Source organism: Wasmannia auropunctata, unplaced genomic scaffold, assembly GCF_000956235.1.
Source record: "Wasmannia auropunctata unplaced genomic scaffold, wasmannia.A_1.0 LD336076.1, whole genome shotgun sequence".
In the NCBI taxonomy this organism is placed as follows: domain Eukaryota; kingdom Metazoa; phylum Arthropoda; class Insecta; order Hymenoptera; family Formicidae; genus Wasmannia; species Wasmannia auropunctata.
In genome coordinates this window covers 2,647,925-2,670,427 of record NW_012026814.1, presented here as the reverse complement: position 1 = coordinate 2,670,427, position 22,503 = coordinate 2,647,925, and the positions used below count along the sequence as shown (strand labels likewise).

Below are 22,503 nucleotides of genomic sequence, written 5' to 3'. Positions count from 1 at the left end.
ACGATCTTCCCTGAAGACTTTCTCGTTATTGCGTGTATAAGAATAAGGGGACTGAGTAGAGAGTTTCTCGCGACAACGCGTTTCGGATAATAATGCAAATCCAAGATGGAAATTGCCAAGCTGCTTCACGATTGGCTCATTTCAACACGCTAATATTTATCATATATAGTACAGTTACAAAATCCAACCAATTTCAATCTTGGATTTACATTATAATTCACTGTAAAACGTGACTGTAAACTTTTTTTATATATGTATGAAAGAACGTATAATTTAAGCGAAGCTACCATGTCTGATTCATCGATCAAAATTTAATTGAATAACAAATTGAAATTTGAATTAATCGTGTTCAATAACTACGTTGAATTTGGGACAACGTTACCTCTCTTTAAAATAACTTTCCAAGTTTTAATAAAATTTTCTCTCTACTTCTTATATCTATCTTAACCATATCTATATATATTATTTATATATCTATAATATTATGTATATAGCTATCTTTTATCGAGTGATATCGGATAGCTTAAATAAATCTTACCGATTACTGTTAAATTGACTTTGGAGTTTCTCGTCTGGCCGATTTGAAAATCGACGCGGCACCTGTAGATACCGGCGTCCTCTTCTCTCGTGTTCTCGACGCCCAGCTGCGCCGGTTGTTTGTCCAGCATGAAATAGGCGCGATTCGAGAATACGCTGTTGTCCGACCATCTTTCGGCGACACCGAACTCCCGGTTCCTGGCGTCGATGCTGTAACAACAAAAAAAAAAAATCACGTCAGTAATGGATGGACCAGCCAGGCATTGACGATATGAACTATCGTTTTGCATTAATCTCCTTTGGAGAATGCACAATCCCTTCATGGACAATAGATGAATACTTATAATGAACGTGCATTCGCTCCTTTTCCCTCGTTTTCGAATAAAAGAGAGCTTATGATATTAAGCTGTATCAAAAGTATTTTAGCAGAGAATTTGATCGTATTAATATCACTAGATTATAAATTCTCTCACCTTTTGATATTACATATTAAAATTGTACGTGTAAATGAATTTAGTATGCAATAATGATGATGATAATGTGATAATTTCCGTTTCAGAGATGCGAATCGGAAGATTAAATTGCGTTGGAATTAAAAAAAAAAATATGAATAAAATTCCATTCATCGAGATAAATGCTTTTGTAACGTCATTAAAAAATGTAGGTCATGCAAAATGTTGTATTACGTGCACTGCATTTCGCAAGAATATTTTATGACGCAGTCAGCCGTTCATGTAAATAATCCGACAGACAGATTTTCGAAATGCTATATCGTGCAGTTTACGATATGTGTCATCTGCAATAATAAGCACGCGAATGAAAATATTCATCTGAAAAATGCGGCGCTGCCTCGCTGAATTATGGCGAGAATAATTTCATGGTAGATAAAATACTCGTTACGGGAATTGTTGCAAAGACAAAACGCGGCGAATGTTTGCATTGAGGAAGCGAAACGAACTGCAAAACCGCGATTGTTTTGCCATTCCCGTAAAACACAGATTTCCCCGCCGCCGGAACGTCGCGTCGTCGGTTTTGCGTCAACCCGCTAACTTTTCTCTGTCTCCGCGCGCGATTCTCCGTCATACAACGAAGTTTTCGCGTTTTTGTCGCGAGATCTTTTTCATTTTTTTTTTTTATATATCGGGCGAGCTCCCCTTCGCTCCGAAAGCCAATTTGAATCGATACGGGGAAAGAGGGATATTTATAAAGCGACGTAAAAAGTTTTGCAAAGACGCCGGGCGTCTGACGAAGGCGAAGGTATTAAAGACACTGAAGCGGAGCGTTCTACTTTTGCCACATTACTTTCTTAATGATAATTTTTTTTGACATAGTTAACATCGTTAATCTTTCTTGAACGACGCGACATTTATAGTTTACACATAATAAATATAAAAAAAAATAATAAATTTCCGACGAATTGAGCTCTAGTAAAAATAAGAGATAGCAGAATTATATTATTCAATTAATTTTAAATGGCTCCTATGTTCAAATTAAAATTAAAGTAGACTATATTAAAGGAACATTTAAAATATATTTACTTGTATTTAAAATATACAAATACGGAAATGAATGTATTTTTGGAGGCAAATGATAAATTTTTAACGAGAAAATCTATCGTACCATCTGGCCGCTCGTGCAGAATCGACGTCTCGACGTATCAAATAACGAAATTTTGGCATAGAAGGCATAAAAAAAAATCGCGAACGGATTTTGACTGCCACGGACTTTAACGATAGCCCATCGGTAACGTGGCCGGCCACACATGTGTATGTACTCTCGTGTTGCACCCGTCAATTGTCAATCGGATTTCGGTGCTCGATTTTAAAAGATACATCCGCGGTTTGGTTGGTAATTTTAACGGCAGGCGTCATTTTCGCGGTAATTTCGATTAATGTTTATTAGCGTTGTCCCACCGCGCGGCCGCGGATGAATTCATCAGTCGACACGAAGGAATAAATTAAAATCCACGAGGGATTTCGCGCGCTGCATAGTTTAAATCGCGCTCTAGCCCCGCGCGCGTTATCGCGGCCGTTGTAATTGGCACATAATTAAAGTTCCTCCGCTGATCATTATATACCACGAGCAAATCGTTATTTCAAGCCGTGAAACGCTATCAAATTGTAATAATTATACTGCCATAATTGATTTCATTTCACGGCGATCGCGTCTCTCTTTCGCCGTTAATTACCGCCTAATGATTTACATGATGCGACGCAGGCGTTTTTATAAATTTCTCAAATTCTCCGCGCGCGGTGCACACGCGCGCGAATGTTATTAACATTCCGGGCGCCGCAAAATAGCGGGATCCGCGCGGCGTCGTTCGTATTCCCCGCTCGCGCTATTGTTATTCTCGGGAAGAATGCAAGTATATATCGCGACTTAACGCCGCGAATAAACGCGTATCCGCGCGGCATTTCGAACGAACGAATCCGCTTAAACCGGTCCCCGCGCTGCTTATATACTTTTCTCCGCTTTTTAAGATCCGTCGCGCTACCGCGTGACGAGCTTCTGAGGTACGTGTATCGCAACGTTTGAAAAGGATTTTAAAATAGCGAACCGCGAGGACACTTCCAGCGTCAGCCAGCGTTTCTGCTTTTCTATGAAAGAAAGCGGATAATGGTGCAAGCGGGAGGAGCCGGAGGGGGTGAGAGTTGCATGTTAAGCATACCGTTAAGTGCTTAGCCGTAACGCAGCCACCGCTAATCTGCCTTCCAGATAATGGCTTGTTTATGAAAAATGCAATACATCGTCGGCGTGCGATAATTTTGCGTTAAGGTTACAGGTGACCTTTTTGCCAAAGAATTAAGCGGGACGAATCTATAAGTTATTCGTATCTTTTCCGCTCGCTTTGCGATTCTCATCCGTAAATTCCTTTTGCATCCGATTACATACGAGTCTGCTCAATTTTTAAAAGACAGAACTACTTACTGCTACCCGCCATTTATTCGTATATTCTGCTCTCTCGTTGCACGAGCGACGACGGATCGTCTTCATGAACGCGCATCCGATTCGTAAGTGCATTCTCGATATTGTAGGTCTGCGCGTCTCAAAATAGGAACGGTGCGCTTCGTGAATTCTACAGGATCGATCGATCCTACATAAGATCCGTCGCACGAGCACTTTGTTTGCACTACTGACGTCACAATTCGTATGAGCGCAGTATACGGTCTCCTGTGGTGCAACGCAAAATGCGACAATCGCTCTGCGTTCAATGCCCGCCGACGAGTCACGAAGCGCGAATTCGATCTCGAGATGGGAAATACATCCGTATGGAGCGTGGCGATGGCGCCGCGAGACTAGTTCAAAACGACTGGCGCGAGTCAAGGAGAGAAACGCTTGGGCGAGCGAAGGTAGGGTACTATATTATGTGGGAATACGCATCGCCATTTTGGCTCCTACTTAGTGCAGAATGATTTTGATAAGTGCGGTTGAAAAATGCAGTTACCAGAAGCTGAAAAGTGCAGTTACCAGGAGCCAAAATGGCGATGCGTATTCCCATATAATATAGTACCCTAGCGAAGGACGCGAGCGTCAAAACAAGAACGGTTATGCTCGTGCCTCTGAACTTGACGCCGTGACGATTGATCGGTCTCTCACTTTAATCACACTATCGAAACTATTGACAACAGTCTGCAACGCTCGGCCCGTCGTTATTTTTGACTGCTGTCCGTGACCGGCGTCGCCGGCGTCTGATTCTTTAGTGGCGTCCTCGTGGTCACTTACTGGAAATTTTTAAAAAACGCGCTTGTAAAAGATGATTATAAAATTTAATGGTAATATAAAATTTTGCATGACATAATAACGTAGAGAATGCGCTATTCTCAGCACACTACGTATCCTATATCACTATTAATGTAATCACATTATACATAATATTTTATATATTTATAATAATAAATATATAAAATATTATGTAATTTATAATAATAAAAATTGTACTAGGGCAGAAACTCGCTAATAACAAGATAACGTGTTAACGAATTTCGCAAATAAATTATCGGTGAACATGATCTTCAATTTCAGGGCTCGATATTAAGATATGTATTTTAAATTAAATTGAAGATACTTTCAACGCGACAGGAATAATTAACCTCATTATCGCGCACGAGCTGGCAAAAATCGCGAGATAAGGAGCAATCTGTTTGTCTTCCGGCATAGTTCACGTTTAATTTATGGAGGGTACGTGAGGGAAAATTAAAACCGGGATAAAATCGCGTCCGCGATCGGGAAACGTCCGGGCGGGCGCAATTTTATTGTCCGCCGGGATTAACGCGGTTAAGACGCCGCGGTCGGCGTTCGCGCGTCGATGAAACTGTCGCGAAATTTCGTTATCTACGGGCGCGCGTTCATCGCATTTACCCCGGGTGAGCGTGGAAAAACCGCGCCGGGGCGCCGGGCGACGGCGTATCGCCGCTGAGCGATCTGACGGCCGGCGCGCACACGTGACGGGTAATTAAAATCTGTTGCAAAATCATGGGAAACATTTAAATCTGTTTGAAATACCGCGAAATAATGACGCTCGCGACGTGCACGCGCAAAATATTCGCGCCGCAGTTTTTTTTTCCTTCCTCTCTTCCCGTCCTTTCTCGCTTTTCCCTTTTTTTTTCAATCATTTTTCGATCGTAAACGTATATGTGTATTTTACGTTCGTGTATCGCGATACTGTCCTGTCATTAGTATGTGCGTCACAACGCGATGGGTTACGTAACACAGCCGCGAAATTCAATCCCGTATTATTCTGGATTGAATCCAAAACAGCGATTAAAAAGCGTCATTCTGAGCATTTCCCCCTCCCTCCCGCTACCAGAAATGCAAGTCGGCATCGCAAAATTGATCGTAGATATTTTTGACGGCGCGACTTTTCATGTAATAATAATGACAATAACAATATTAATGTGACAACAGTGACAATAATGAGAAAGAATGTAACGATCTTGAGAGTAATATAATTTTCGCGTTTATCACGTTTTCTTTTCGGTAATTAATTCGCCGCGCTCGTGAAAAAAAAAAATATGATCGCGCAGCTCTTGACAATGCCCCGGATGCTTCAGCTTCTTTTTTTCTTCTCAATAATCCCTACAAATCGATACTTATGCAATATTCAACGGTGACTCCTATTCGCAAACATGGTATGCATTCTTTGAGCCGAGCGACGAGGAAAATCGAGTTCGAAGACAATTTTCGGATAAAAGCGGACTACCAATCTCGCATTGTGCCGACGGGCTGTTTGCCCGTCCGTTCCTGTTACGACCGGTCGGTAGTTTGCAAATCGTTGTACATACGTGCGTGCCTGTGTAGAACGGCATGTGTGCGCGCACGCTCGCCTGTGTACGGATTGATTGCACTTTACCTGTAAACTGATGTACCGAGATCCTCGCGATACCAGAGCACAAGATGCACGGAGTCCCCCTCGTGAGTGGTTGATATGTCGCAGGGAAGATAGGTGGAATCTCCGACCAGTGCCACGATGTGTGATATGGGTACTAAACACAGAACACAGAAACGTAGAAATTAGTTTAGGCGGAATAATTAATAGAGACATTTTTTTTTTTAAATACCGATCGGAAAGAATCTCTATTTTTCGATTTTGCAGTTGCTTTAGTCTCAGTTGGCGGCTTCTAACGCTACTTCTAACGTTACCAACTTCCAAATACCCAACAACGACAATTTATGCTGATCGATCACGCAATTGAAACACCTTATTAAATCTTGTGCAATCATATTTCTCTCTTCAAAATCGATGTGATTTTTGTAGGCAATCACACGAGGGATCGCTGTTTTATATCACGTACGCAATAAAAATGTAGCTTGCGAAAGTCGAATGTGCGATATGTCCGAATATTGATAAAAGCGCAATTTGCTCGCGCGCGGCGCGCGCGCATATAAATGAATTCATTCTATCAGAATAATTTTTCACTTTGTATGCAATTACGTATCGTATTTGTTTCGTTTCCGAGCGAGATTTCCCTGTGATTATATAATTCGGTGATGCGTGAATGCCCGCGTAATGCGATAAGTATCAGCCTATTATTGCGTTCGCGCCAATATACGTGCAATCGCGCTTGGGATATTAGGATAAACGCCTTCGTTAATTTCAATTAATTTATTGGCTGTTCCAAATGATAACGATAATGTTACACCGGTAAGAATGGGCGCGCGTTGATACTGACATTTATAATAAGTATGATAAAAAGAGGAAAAGACAAAATGGCGATATATTAATTTTTTGCATATTATGCAGTTACGCGGCTTTTATTCTCCCTCATTAAAATATTTTATAGCGGCATATGTAATAACAGCTGTTACCGCTACACGCGTTACGAGCCAGACATTTTACATCCGCTTCGATGAAATAAAGGCTGAGAAAGAGAGAGCGAGAGAGAGAGAGAGAGAGAGGGGCCGCTTTTCGTTATATCTTCGATAAAACATTCGCCGGCTTGCATATTGTACGAGGCCGTACGAAAACTTCGATGCATTCGCGCATAGATACGGCCGCAATAGGGCCGTAAAAATTCAATGTGTGCTACGCGAAGATAAAATTCGGGAACGCGTCGTGGGAGTGTCGCGCGCGAGTTGTTCGCGTACATTCCGGTAATCCTTTCGCACAAAATTAAATGATCGTTATTTAACGCATTTTCTCTCTTCGCTTCCCTCTTGCTCTCTCTCTCTCTCTCTCTCTCTCTCTCTCTCGCGTATTCGCGAACGCAGCGGCGACGATGGAAAATTTCGAGCTATTCACGGAGCTATTTCAAGGAACGTCATCGCTGGGAATTCGTGCTCGCCTCGACGGATTCGTTGTGTGTGTCACCCGACGGACCTTCCTTCCTTTTAACCGCGAGATCGACGAGAGATATTCGGTGTCGAAGATATCGACGGGCAAGGTTTTTACCGGGCGTCTTTTACGGAAATAAAATTTGCGCCGGACTTCTAAAGTGCAACAAGCGTTCGTTTGCGTCGCTCCACATGGCGCAGTATAAATAACATTTTTTACAATTACGCTGTTCGCTCGATAAAAACGCCTCGGCTCTATACGCTTCTACGTCAGTCCTGAAAAGCGCACCCGCTGGTGGTCTCCATTATTTTCTTATGTAACAGGAAAAAAATATCCACCCGTACACAATAACTCGTGCTAGATCTCAGGAAAATGCACAAGCGATGCGTGTGACGTTTACAAGTTCGCAATGCAGCTCCGCATTCTTGTTGCCGACGCTTTGTGATATATGTATAAGTAAATTTCAAATATGTACATGTGTATATATAGCAAATAATTTCTCTGTAAATTTTTATTTGTATCTTTAATTAATTTAAATAACATTTGTAAAAGAAACGTTACAGTAAGTGATTTTTTTTCATGCTTTGTTACATAGTAATTAAATATATTCACAAAAATATAATAATTGTTTAAGAGAATTTATTATTAATTATGTATCTAATAATTATTTTGATAAAATTATAAATTCTTTAACTCTTTTTTTTCTATTGTATATTTATATACGTAAATCAAATATGATTGAAAATAATCGCAACAATTATTCAAATGACGATTCTCTGTAATAATTTCCGTGACGCCAAAACGTAGTTACATCAAGCGCGTATAGTCCATTGAGAGGATCAACAGAGCAAACGTAAGCTCGCCGATAAATCGATTCCGACGGCATATGATACGCCCGTAAAATCCTCGTAAAATTCGGAGAAAATTAGAGTATTACGCCTTACGACTGATCGGATTAATGTCATGTGGCAGACCGTTGAGTTCCTTTTTACGGACGCGATCGCATCTTGCGCAGCCGTTTCCGCGGATTTTCCTAAAAATCGCGGGACTTAAAGCCGCGGAATTAGAAATCCCTCCGACGAAACGCGCTGGTTCAGCATATCCGCGTTCCCCGAGGCGGGGAATCCTTCTCTTTCCTTTGCATCCTCTCATTCGCCACCGCGAATTCCGCATCGCGTCGAAAGATCTCCTGCCGCGGACTGGGTCGCGCACTTTAACGGCGGATGATTTCATCGGGCGGACAGGCGTGGCGAGCAGTTTTGTTGCGCATGTTCGCGTTGTGTTCGATGCGCGTAATGGCTTCCGGTGCCGTCGATGGTTAGAATATATTTCTCTCTCTTTCGCCAGCGCCCCAAACTCCTGTCTCTCTCTCTCTCTCTCTCTCGCCGGGATATCCGCGAGAGTGCACCGTGTCGTCGCGTCTGGTATCTAATATGAGCTCTCACGCTCCGCTGGGATCCGAGACAACGTATTTTCTGCACGTCGAGGAAACGCGTGTTTTTGTCACACACTTTCAGCAAAAGTTCATACCCTTCGAATCACATGTACTTCATACACGTTTTCCTTTCGCGTTATGAAACTAAATTAGTCTCAATGTACGTTATTCGACGCCGATCCAGGTTTTAACGTTTTCATACGAGTTCCACGAATAATTCGATTTAGAACTTTTTCAAGACTCGTTTCAGAATGAGAAGTGACGCGTATTAATTGAGTAACAAGATATTTCCCTCGTCACGCAATAATCGAAGTATGTATTTTAGCTCACGTTTTTTTAGAGCGTTTCTGTATCGAGAAGGGATGTCCGACGCTCGCGTTTCCCTCGGTCTCGACCAATATATTCGCACCCTCCGCCTTTGCTTTGCCGCTTGCGTCTACTACGATCGTTATAGCGACGTTCGAAAACACGTCTTGACGTTTCGTGCCGTATCAACGACACATGTGCATTATATCGGCGACGTTGCAGGCGTCGCTTGCGTCATGCTGTTTGTCATATCGCGGGAAGCATGTACGCAAACGGCTGTCGTGCAGCAGCGGTAGCAGCCAGGAGCGCACCGTGCAGTCTGAATCGATAATATCAAAGGGAAGAGTGAGAGGCAGAGAGAGAGAGAGAGAGAGAGAGAGAGAGAGAGAGAGAGAGAAAGAGAGAGAGAGAACTGGTGTAGGCTTCGGACTTTGCGGCCGACGGTCTGCTCCGATTTGACCCACATAGAGTTCCTAACGACGCAAATCGGCCTAGACGACTAGACTGTAAATTGAGTATTTCAAATTACATACAAGCGCATTCGAAAATTGCATCTTGTGGTTTCAAGTCTTTTCTTATTCAGAACGAACGTAGGAAAAATTTAAAAACCTCCGGGTTTTCATGCTTAATACGTTTATAATAGACAGTACAATCGTACACAAAGAATTGAATAATAACCAAAAAGATAAGAAGTCGATCGATTTCAGTCGCCGTAATAATGCAAGATGGCAGACTAAAAATACGATTAACAGAACGTATAATATATTAATTAAGAAATTAAAAATTAATTATTTCGGTCAAAAATATTCTCGCGATATATTTAGAATTACATAGGTACATCTCGTTGTTTGATTTTCATACTTTATATTACGGATTAAATGTATCTGTCGAATTGTTTAATATTTGCTTGAAAATTATATCGTTAAATATTGTAAAAAAAATAAAATTATTTGTTAAATGTATATAATTTTATTTAATTTATTGTATTTATCTGAAATAATATAGAAAAATTGTAAGCAAATTAATGCAGTATTGCTGCGAGCTCAAGTTAAAATCATTTTGCGTTTTTACCCTTTAACATTTTGGAAACTACTTTTATAAGTATATTGAAAAATTATAATTTATTTTAAATTATTATTAAAATTAATTCAAATTAGCTTCTAGCTTAATCTAAAAATTCTAATTCACGGCAACTATGTTGCTTTTAAAGTCGTAAAGTGCCCTATAATTTTGTCGGTTTCGATTGAGCCGCGTCGGCGCCAAACACACTGCCAGTGAATAAATAAATACAGAATTCGCTTCACACATCTCTTTGGCACTTGCCAGCTCAGTATCAATTATAAATACGATCGAATAATAATTTAATATAACGTGAAGTAAATCTTTCACGCGCTCGAGCGGAGAGCAACGGAAGCGAATATTTCTGTGCGCATGCACAGCGGTATGAATGCGCTAGCTAACTGCTCAATTCAATGCATTAGGAAACACATTAAATTTACAAATACTTTATCGACGCAAATGATAAGCCGCACCACAGTGCCGCGCGAATGTTATATCAGGTATGAAATATTTAGTCCGTTCCCAGGACCTCGGATAAATACCGTGTCCAGTAGCATTTGACGCTCGGGGAGCGGATAAAAAATGTATTTATAATAATTGAAATGTTTTCGCGGACAGGGGCCGCGCGGTATTATATATATCCGCCGCTTGTACAAATTCGTAGATTTATTCGCGGCGGTAGCTTATGTCGTTGCATCATAGATGCGCTCCTGAATAAAGTATGCCTAGCAAAAGCGTTCTTTCCCGATCCGTCATTGTTTAATATTTCGGCCCGGCCTTTGATTATTTATACGCAATATACGCCGGCGCTTTCGCTACGCCGAAACAGATTGGCCGGGATGACTTTCTGCATTTTTATTCGCGCGCGATTTTTTGGGAAAATATTACAGCAAATTTTTCAGTACTGAAATTTCACACGGGGACAACTGGTGGTTGCACGCAGATATTTTGAAACAAAAAAAAAATACGAGAGAGAGAGAGAGAGAGAGAGAAAGCTCGTCGGACGAAACGAAAACACACGATGTCTGTTGTGTGTGTCGCGTGCCTGAACTAAAGCCGTACTCTAATGTCGAACGCCAGCGGAATTGCATTAACGTCGCGCGTTAACGTTTTTCAATTCTCGAGCGGAGCGGTTCCGCTCGGTTAAGTTTTTAAAGAGCTTATAACTTTTTAGTTTCACATTCACCTGCCATTTACAGTTTGCGACTTGTATGTGACGTCGATTAGCGTAGAATGATACGGACGTGAATTCCGCGAGGTAGAAAAATATCGATACGGCGCGCGGAAGTGTATCGGCCGCATTAATTTCCTTCCGTAGAACGGAAATACGAGCCCCGATTATTTCATACGAGTGTGCGCGACGTACACATTTAAGATTAACAGGTTATTTAGTTTGCGAAATGAAACGCGACACGTACTGTTTGCATTGCATTTCTGTCAGAGAATTACATTTGTAATCTCTCTGTTAATTGAAAGATACGCGCATGATTACCAACACTGCGTGCTCTATTTGCATACAAAGGGGGAGGGAGGGGTATTTCAAATATTGCTGGGGTTCGTTATATACATCATATTAAAATTCAATAATAGTCTATCGCACTGCGTATATTACTGCACGCAGCGAAAACTATCGAAATTTGGCAAGCTGTTTTGAACGACATGCTCCAGTTGGAGCGGGGAATTTATTAATGCGACCACATTGAGAATTCGGTTTGCATAGCCCGGACGGGGTCGAGTTTGGCAAAGTTGACGGATCTCGCGGTACGATACCTCTCTCTCTCTCTCCGCGGCCGCACATATATGCACTCCGCTGACACGTGCGCGCGCGCGGGACTTATTTAATGATCGGTTTATCTCGCAGCATCGACCCTGATACCGGAAATAAGCTCGCAGCATTTCATCCCGGATATATGCGGGCGTAGCCGGAGCTCGTGAGAGCGCGTCTCGGCCACGGTGTGTCCTGAGGGATCCGTCCTTCCTATCCTCGGCCAACCGCGTTGGTTTTGCCAATGTAAATTGACTTGTCAATTTGCACAATGCATAGCAATAAGCGGGCACACTGATGTAGCACGTGCTTCTGCTTGTGACGCTCTCTTGGTTTCACGGACGAGAGACTCCGTAATATCCACTATCACTGAGGTCCCCGCAGAGTCTACGAAAGAAGGCTCAAAGATACGCCGCTGGTCGAGCTGATTCCCCGACGCATAATAAAAGATTGCTTAATTCGATATATGATAACCCATCTAGACGAAATTCGTGATACCTTATCAAAGTATTTTGTTTGAACGACATAACAGAGTTTTTATTTGATTGTGAAATGTTGTAAATGAGTTGAATAAATAGTTTAGGTCACACAGAATTGAAGAATTTGTAGTCTATTGGACAAGTCGATATATCTACTCGAGGGAATCTACGAACGATTCGTAATACTTCACTAAAGTATTTGAGCGACGTAATAAAATTTTCGCTTGATTATGAAATGTAACTGAATTGAATGAATAGTTCAAGTCACAACAGAATTGAAGAGTTTTGAACGAGCTGGTATATCTACTTGAAAGTATCTGTAAGTAATTCTCACGCGATCTTAGAAATTATTTTATCGAGTCCCTTGTACATATTTGAGCTTTTGACTACGAGCGTGATTAAAACTGGTAATATTGTTGCGCGCGGCGTGTACGTTATTATTCCGGAAATTACGTAGTACGTGGATTTAATTGGTTGATTACGGTGCGACGGTGTGGTAGACGCGCTTGCGTCGACCGGGGACGACGTTCCCCGATCGAGCGGAACCCACGGTGTTCCCTTATTGGACGGGTGATATTCTGTCAAAATATTTTCCATCCCAACCCTCGTGGCGTGTATTTCATTTTTCTTGGCCGAACTTAATTTCTCGAAGACGTCGATACTGTCGGCCCCCGGGAGCATTTTTCACCAAACAATCTCACCGAGCACGTCGCGCTCTCTTATTCCGTCCGTCACTCCGCGCGACATTTCTATATTCTTCGATATATCCCGCCATCTTGATTCGCATACGCATCATATTCGGTATACCACCACAGACGTGACTTATAATCCTTGTGACAGTCGCGATGTTAATATTTCAATGCGATAGGGATATCGCTCTCGAGTTATCTGGGCATTATCTCATTCTCCGGAGCACCAGCGCTACGAGAAAATAAATCACATTGTTACGATCTTATTATTTTATGCAAAAGACTTAATTATAAAAAAAAAGTTCCTTTATAGTCTTTCAAGATTTTTAATTACATGCGAGAGAGATATTCATATCAGAGAATGTGAAAACGTACGAGTCGTATTAAACGTAAGGCGAATGGGAAACGCAGGCCGTAAATCCCGAATAATGCCAACTGGTAATACGTACAGCTTTGCAATCACGCTGAAGCCATTTGCGGTCGGGGATTTTGCGCCGGGAAAACTCAAAGAGGAATCTCTTAATTTTCATTTTCTATATTCTGTATTCATTCTAATTATATTTCTCGCAGCGGATATACGCGCGGTGGAAGATCCTCTCTCTCGTGAATTCTCGAGCATCAACCCGCACGCATACACACTTCCGTGCAACTTATTTATCAGTCGGAATATTTAACGGCGGATTAAATTATTCATGCATGTCATATTGAGAGAACAACAGCTACCGGCGCGACAGAGTCGCTTGCCGTTGCGTCGGCGCTGTCATTCTTCATTTATCTGTAAATGCACCTCGCGGCTACTAAGCTCACCGATCAGAAAGGAAATCCATACATTTCCGCTGGAATTAACGTCGCAAAAGATACGCTTTGAATGCCGCAGATTTGTCCGATGTTCCGAGTTTCCAATTACGGTATATACTACATCCAGATATTACAAACAGAAAATCTTCATTATTTTTGAAAAATCTTTTTATTTAGAAACTAAACCTCCATTTTATTTTATATTTTTCTCTTCTTTTTAATTTTTTAACGCACATGTATTGTATAAAGTCGCGAAATAAAGTAATATTTTTATAAGAGTATATTCTTATTTATTATATTATACGTTTATATCTAGTACTTCCTCTTTCTCTTCTTTCTCTCTCTATCTCTATCTCTATCTTTATGTATATATGTATATATGTATTATGTATAATTCTACATCCTTCCCTATCTGTATAAAATGCACTGCATTACTGATAAAATGTTCCTCATAATATTATTATATAATTTCATGATTAATACATGCTTTCAAGCACGCCTCATATTTACGTTACAAAATCACGTCATCGCGATAGTCTGCGATGCGCATATACAAAACTGTAGCGTAGATCAGTGACACGCGGTAGCAAACGGTAGTTATTTTTGCATAGCGTCACATGTGACACGGGTGACGTTGATTAATCGTATAAGCCGAACGATCTCTATCTCTATATAGCGATAATAATTGATAATTGGCGAACGTTTACTTCATCAACGCGTAGCGACAGCTACGTCCAAATTGTTTTTCCACCTCTTTTTTTCCGATAAAGCTGAATCGCACCATGAAAAATCTACGGAAGCGTCTAACAGCACCTAAATGGAGCTGGGGAATTATTTCTGATTTATAGATATCCCTTGGTAGAGCGATGGTAATAATTTATGCAATTAATCGTCAGCCTGCCCTCGTTTCTGCGCGATGCCGGATTCTGTGCGCCGCGCGCCGGATTGAACGTTCGCATAAGAAAAGGCTGAACAGCCGTCGCTGGAATATTTCCAAACGGTTTAAACACGAACTCCCGCTCCGGCTGCGAGTCGTCAATAAAACTATACCTCGGAGCAGGTTATAAATCTTGCCATCCAGCTTACAGCTTAATCATCAAAAAATGCTGACAGCCGATGGTGATTTATGCAGCTTTGAAATCTACGATCGTGTTAAATGAAAATACGGTTGGCAGTGCCATTAGCCGGCGACTGGTACCAGCTGAATTCTACCGCATCAGATATATACACACATATATATATCCCGGAATGTCAGAATAATATGTCGGATATAATAAATTAATATAAACAGTCCGCATCCGTAATTGAATAATGCGAATATAACGTCGCTGGAAAATGTAAATAATTAAAGAGAAGAGAGAGGATGTTGTGCGAAATATAGAAATCCTGTCGTCGTCGGCGTCTGAATTAATTTTATCCGATACCGATATACGCTTCTGATAATCAAAAGAGGTAAGAAATAATATGCAAAACACAATACGTAAAACAAATATATATTTCCCCGCCCCCCCTTGTCATCTTTGTGCGCGCGATCCGACTGCAATTAAATTTCGGTATCGGTAATCGAAGTTAACAATCCACCGCCAGTAATGGGCTGCTCGATTTTAAGAGCGTGTTGCGTAAAAAGGTAAACGAAAAGCGTTGTCAACGAGCGGCTACATCGGCGCTTTATGGCACGCTCGATGGCATATTTACGGCTCTATGGCGCCGTAAAAATGCCGGTAGAAGAAACTTGGGTGTGTACGTGTCATCGCGAAACGGTGGGGATCCGTTAAATTTGATAAGTGTGCTCCGTCCTCCGTGCGCTCCTTCCTCGCGTACGGAGAAGAGAAGAGTTTGTCGTATAAGTGATTCGCAATAATGTGACGCCGTGGTGGAGAGGTCCCGTCGTAAAATCGGGCGGGCTTGGCCAACGAGCGGGCTCGTTCGTCGGGTCTCTCGCGTTATGTTCTTAGATCGACATGCGGGATCCGGTCGTCGCCGCGGATTTTCGTGGGTTTTCTTTTGTCGTTTTCGCGCTCTCGCGCTTTACGATCCCACCATCTCGTGAGCTCGCGGAGACGATTACCCTTGCGTTTACCGAGTTTTATCACGTACCGTGGCTACAGATCGTAGCCGGTGTAGTATATATATTTCTCGTACCTCCTGCAAGATGAATAACGCGCCATCGGAGAAACGATTATACCGACCGAACTTCAAAGCGCTCGAACTCGCGCGTCGTTCCAAAATATGAATAGCCTGAGAATTATGTCGGTATGGATATTTACGATTGGATCGAACCGAGAACAGTCAACTGCGTTTATGCTGCACAAGAATATTTTTGCACAGGAATACACTGTCGAGGTATCGAATTAGTCGCTAAGAAGATTAAGAGAGAGAGAGAGAGAGAGAGAAGATAAAAAGAATACAGGAGTAGTGCAGTAGTAACCCCTTCAGACAATGAGGCTTCCGTTTCAAAATGGAGCACCGCGTGTTCCCGATGATAGGGAAAATTCACAGCATTCACAGACAATTCTAACGCGGCCGATTTGAGATAATGGAAGAAAATTTTAGAATAGATTGGTTACCACGAAGGACCTATTGTCCCGTTACCCGCGCGTGGCTAGAGACACCGAGGTCATTATCCTCGCGTTGTCGATTGCACAGAAGAATAACCGTCGTTCCGCTCTCAACGACGATATTGACGTTGTCCCGTTAATTCCCTTTGACTGGACGCACTGGACCAACAACGCCACGTCCGCGAGAGAGAAAGAGAGAGAGAGAGAGAGAGAGAGAGAGAGAGAGAGAGAGAGAGAGCTGGCAATTCCATTTGCAGAATTTACCGAGTCAGCTCCGACTCTATTCGAGAATATCGGCCGCGGCGCGCCGCCGTCCCGATTTCCATGGCAACGCAGTTGGTCCAGAATGGTATCGACTTTGATCTTAAGTCGGACGGTTGTCGCGCGAGAGACGACGACCGTCATGTCGCGAGGCCGGGACCCCGGGTCTATACTCTCCTTGTGTCGACGCCGTTTCGATTGGCCGCGATCGACTCTCGCTTGGCTTTACACCGCGATCGACTCCGCCGCGCGCGACCGACCAAGCACCGTGCACCTGCCTTTCGCGGTGTTAAACGAGACAATATGCAGTTCACCGTCAGTTTAGCAGCAGTTCAATTCAGCCATACTGTGCGCGGCATCGTGGATAGAAGCGGCGTTGAACTCCTAGAAGGATCTGATAAAGATAGTGTGTGTATAATATGAAAGCGATTCTCTCGTGTAAGCGCATAAAAGTGTCTGTTCGTGTCATTCGTATCATTATACTGTCAATATTACGAGTTTTTAAGCTCGAAAATAGAATGTTTGAAATCTTATTAGTAATCTCAGTTACGTATCAATTTACGCGAATTAAGACATAAATTACTGCAACAAAAAAATTGACATTTTTAGGTTGATCGAATTATTAGTTTAATAAAACGATAATTATCAGAAAAAATTACCTGCAAAAATGTCATTCTATTCAAACATCCACTTGAAAATAATCAAACCATTACAGCTTTTAATATCACAATATCTAAGAATGCCTATTGGGAAAGATAGAAACAAGATGAAAATTGACGCGTCATTAATTAGAATAAATATAAATATATACTGATAAATAGTAGAAATATAAACTATGTATGTTCGAGAAAATAAAAAATTTCGATCGGTTTTATTAAAACATATCTGTTAAAAAAAAAACACAATTGTGAAGAGAATAGAAAGTAACGATCCATTTTCGCGAAAGTCATTTCTGGCACAACCCGTTCTCGGACTTTCCTTCTATTTTAGCCCTTTCTTGACCCGCTGTACGACACCATAAAAAGTGATGGTGAGAGAACACGATCGTAAAGGAGGAAAACTTTATATATCCGTATTACAGAATTTTACCCATCTTAAACCAAATAACACTCACTCCACTCACTGTCAATTAATTTCGGACGAAAAATGAACAAAAAGAAACGATGAAGAAACTTGCCCCGGGGTCTCTTTCACTCCGGTTGAATACGCTACTAAACGCGATAAACATCCTGCGCATTCTAGCGGGGGCTGCACGATCGAGCTGGTCATCGGGGGTTCTCGCGATTACATTTATCGGATTGCGATCGGTTATACGATACAAGTTCTGGGAGCAATTTTTATACGGAACTGAACGTTGCAAGAGGCGATCGTATACCGTATCCTTAGTCGCCGATGGTATTTTGAAATCTCCGCGAGATACAGCTCGCGATTCGATTATGTCGCGCAGTTTATCGTCGCTGCGGAGGTGGCGTACTACTCGGCGCACGAACGATCCCGGCATATGAAATCGGTTTGTAAATCGGCAGAAGGCAGAGAATATCGCGAGATTTCGAATTTGCGTGAGCGCGAGTTACTCTCGTACCGTCGAGAAAACGAGATATTCAATTCCGCGCTGGAGGGACAGTTCCAGGGATATGCGAATGTTACATAACTAAAAGTAAGACTTTAAATCCTAATTCTTTTTACTTTTCGAACCAAATGAAATTTTCATAGAATAGCCGCGACAAAAGTCATTCGTTCTTTTAGACTCGCATTATAAAGCAAAATCAAAATGTTTTTTTTTTTTTTTTGGAAATGATTGAAACACACACGAGAAGGCGATGCTCACGTGAGGCAAGGTCTCGTAAATATTTTGAAACTTCGCTTCCGTTACCGTCATAAGTTGCATTTTACGTTAGAGCGGAGCACTCGGTAGAAACCGATTACTCCATATCAAAGGCGATCTGCATGCAGATTGATTGCCCCGTGAAATCTTTACCCTCTCAGGGAACGCAAGAGATAGGAGGTCATCCTGTATAGTAGCAGGCCATATCGTATCTCGGACCATATTCTTATCGAACATGAAAGGCTGGATTTAAACATTTGCGTGCCGTCGAGTATAAGAAATATGACCGGCGCTCCGAAACGATCGCGCATATAACCGGTGGCCCGTATATATCCGCACGTACATACACCGTCCTGCGTGACGCCTCCCGTGGATTCTCGATGTACCTACATCCGCAGGGACAGGCTTTCACAAGATAGCCGCTAGTCGAGCGTGCAATTTACGACGAGGATTATGATACGCGCGGCGCACGCGGCGCTCTCGTAAAAGTAAAAGCATTCTCGTCGCCGTGGAATCCGAGTGTCAATTGTGAAGCGAGATAAACACGGGATGGGAACGGCGGTGGGTCTCGATAATCTTAAGTGCCATCTCCTTTAATTCCGTGTTAAGCGCTCATTATGCGACGATCGTCCCCCATTTTCACAGCACGGCGAATCTTTCCGCGAGCGCGGCTCAATCATGTCGCGCGCGCGCGCGTACGCGAATGTACGGTATTATTGACGGAACAATTGCACGATTATTCGCGCACGGGGCTGATTGATTAGCGTGATAAGCGAATTGAGATCGTAGCTGCAATTAATTAGAGGATATCGCCGAGTTATACTGCGACTCGCATTTAGTTATTACGAGTCCATTGAAGGAATTGGATATTTTGTATTTTCTCCATTACGCTCGAGCGTTTCCGTGATGTGCGTATTGTTTATTGAAACAGAACGTTATTGACGATTTTTCTGTGACGCATGTCTCTGTACTCAGTGCAAAGAGGTAAAAAAAATTACAAATTAATTTATACATTAATTATTATTTGTCTGTACATTTATAACGCAATGTCACCAATACCAAATCTAATAAAATCTTCCCAGTCAGAAATGTTTGGTCGATCCATGCCGATTTAACGTCGATTGACATTGATTCGACGTCGATTCAACGTCGAGCGATCAAACATTTTTGGCTGGGTTAGCTTCCAATTATAGATTTAAAGCATTTCATTGATAGAATGCCATTGTATTCTTTATAAAGTTTACATTCTTAATTTCGTTCAGTAATCCTTAATTTCGCGTCCTTACAAATCGTGTCGCAGATGAAAAAAGCTGATACTGCGATCGAAGTCATTGTTTGAATTCGCAATGGCATATACGTTCGTTAAAAAGTCCGTCGCTGCTCTGCATGCACGGGGATATCTTTCGATGTTCGTGTAGGTGAAACATTAGGAATAGAGAGGAGCCATTGTATTGGGATCAGCTCCATTTAGATAATCCAAAGTTACGCCGATTCTCGTCTCTAGAGCTGCACACGCTCGTTAAAAGTACGACGATCGCTTTCCGTTCTCCGTCCCCAAGGTGCACTTCCGGAACATTCGCAAATTCTGTGTTCGTATCACTTATATCGCGTGCCTCGAGCCAGGAGGGGGAGGAGGGGAGGGGGAGGAGTGTACGAGTGTTGCAGCGAATGGTAGACGGAAAGGAAAAAGCTAAGGCAAAAGATTTCGTAGAACTCCGTCGAACTTACACGCGAAGTCGCACTCTCTCGCCTCTTTCCCGTTTCTTGCCGCTTTGATTTTTAAGGATCTGAAATTAACTTGCAAACTGCGCAGAAGTGCATTACACTTCGTAGATTATTCAGAATTTTTGCCTAAAGTTCAAAGCAATTCTCTTTTTCGCAAAAGAGCCGATGTAACGCTAAACGCGTACAGTACGCGTACGCTTTGCAAGCTCGCCTCTTCCGCGCGTTTTCGCAGTGATTAAAAAACCTTTCAGGTTTAGGCAGAACCGAATATATGTCTGCACCAAAAAAAGTATGAAAAATATGGACGCTCTATTCCATGCAGTTTATTTTATCCACAATTAATTTTTTATCTAGTGATATTTCAACACACTTCCATTGTTACCTACATGAAAATTAATTAATTGAACATTTTGTAAAAAGATTTTGGATACATACACGTACATATATGCATAGAAAAATATCGACTATTTATTAGCATAAAATATTGATTGTATATCTATTATTTCAAATATATGTATAAAACATGTTTGTTCACACGGGTGTTCTTTCAGTAACAACGGTGACATGCTGCGTGAAAATCTGTACAGCTTTCGACGAAGCATTGTCGAGAGAAATTCGACTTATTAGAGAGGACCGTTCCGGGGAGGGTTGCAAATGCGCCGCCGCGGAAATAACAACTGCAGCAGTGCGTGCACACTCGGGGGTCGTAAAGCTTCGCCGTACGTACGAGAGCACGAACCGAGAGAACGCGGAGAAAGGGGAAAGAGGGAAAGAGAGAGAGAGAGAGAGAAAGAGAGAAAGCGGGGGAGAAAAAAGGAAATAGGTATATGCGCGCGAATGCGCGCCTGTGGAAATAATTAGAAGATGCCCTCTATAAATGGAACTCGTGAAATGTGGGCGATGCGGAGTTTCATTAACCCCAGCATCATGTTTCCCGCCCGGTTCGCGGCAACCGCGTCGGGGGGTGATTTTTCTTTTATTCTCGCTTCGCGTTCCAACACACCCACGCGCGCGCGCGCGCGCAAACACACAACACACATCCACACATACACAGACTATCACCCCCTTTCGCGGTGTCACTCGGCGGTGGCGCCAATACTCGTCCGCTCAATTTCCGATACTGGAAAAAACCCTCTTCAAACGCCCCCGCTATTTTTTGGTCATCCCTCTCGCGACAGGTCGGAGCGAGGAGGGAGCCGTGCAATTAGTTTTGCGACGCGCACGACTCATCTCCATATGACGATCCTGTGTACGGTCGGTGAATTTGATGGACCCGATCGTCCCTTCAGGCTTATTTATGCAAGAACGTGTCTCGTCCAATATATGCTGTCAAAGCTATAATAATTTCTTGCCTCAAAATAAAAATTCTCAAATTCACCTATGTATTCTCTTTCGCTTTACCGATGAGCAATCCCGAAGTTGATGAGCTATACGTAATAATATCCTTTATGTTTTCGTGCAAAACGTGTCGTCACAAATGTAAATTGCCAGAGCTTATCGGATAAGGACTTTTGCTTACAATCCTTTTGCTATTCTTCGTTAAATAGACAATGTTAACATTTCCGAGATATCAGTCGCCAGACGACTATGCATAAAGCGACGATATTTTATGATGTTTCAAGCACGATCTGTACGTCTCGAGGGAGAATGTTCCATTATTAATTAGAATTCTCCGGATGTCTCGTGAAACATCGTAAGTACGTACAATTTATCTTAGGAATGTCTTTCAGAGAGGCGACACATTTACAGCGACATGGTATATAGTAGTATTTTTGGATGAGATGTGCAAAGGGAATAATCGCACGAACATTTTTAGTGCGTGAATGTAGCGAAAGACAGCGCGCGCGCATACACCGTCTAAATAATTCTATTCGCCAGACCCCTCCTGGTGTATAGTTTACGATTCTCGACTGAGAGATTCCCTCGTGAGCGCGGCGAGGTTTCGGTGCAGCGACCTTAATAGGCGTCAGTCTGCGGTCGTGACTTAGGCCGGGGCAGACGTAATTTCGCGGCTGTTAGCGCGACAATCTCATAAGAAGCGTCGCTACCTCAAGGCACGTTCTTGATAAAAATCACGACGCGCCGTTTCCCATGCCGAACCATTTTTTTTTCCTCCCCTCCTCGCCCAGTCCCGTTGTATCTCTTTTCTCGCTCCCCATTCCTCCTTCTCCACTGGATGGCGACACGCCATCCAGAAGACAAACCCATTTTGCTGCAGTCCCTCCCCCCGCTCCCCCCCTACGTGCAGAGATAACGCGCCCTCGACGTGGCCGGCACGTCTTACCATGCTATTC

At 42.5% G+C, this 22,503-nt stretch overlaps 1 protein-coding gene across 1 annotated transcript in view; it reads right to left on the bottom strand.

The window, feature by feature from the left end:
• The window catches only part of LOC105449278 (protein turtle), a 195,533-nt gene that overhangs the window by 62,529 nt on the left and 110,501 nt on the right, over window positions 1–22,503 (bottom strand). Inside the window, exons 2-3 of the mRNA XM_011688397.1 lie at window positions 5,888–6,020; window positions 539–747 (exon numbers count right to left, since the gene is read on the bottom strand). Coding sequence (XP_011686699.1) covers window positions 539–747; window positions 5,888–6,020 — 342 coding nt within the window. The remainder of the gene's footprint in view (window positions 1–538; window positions 748–5,887; window positions 6,021–22,503) is intronic.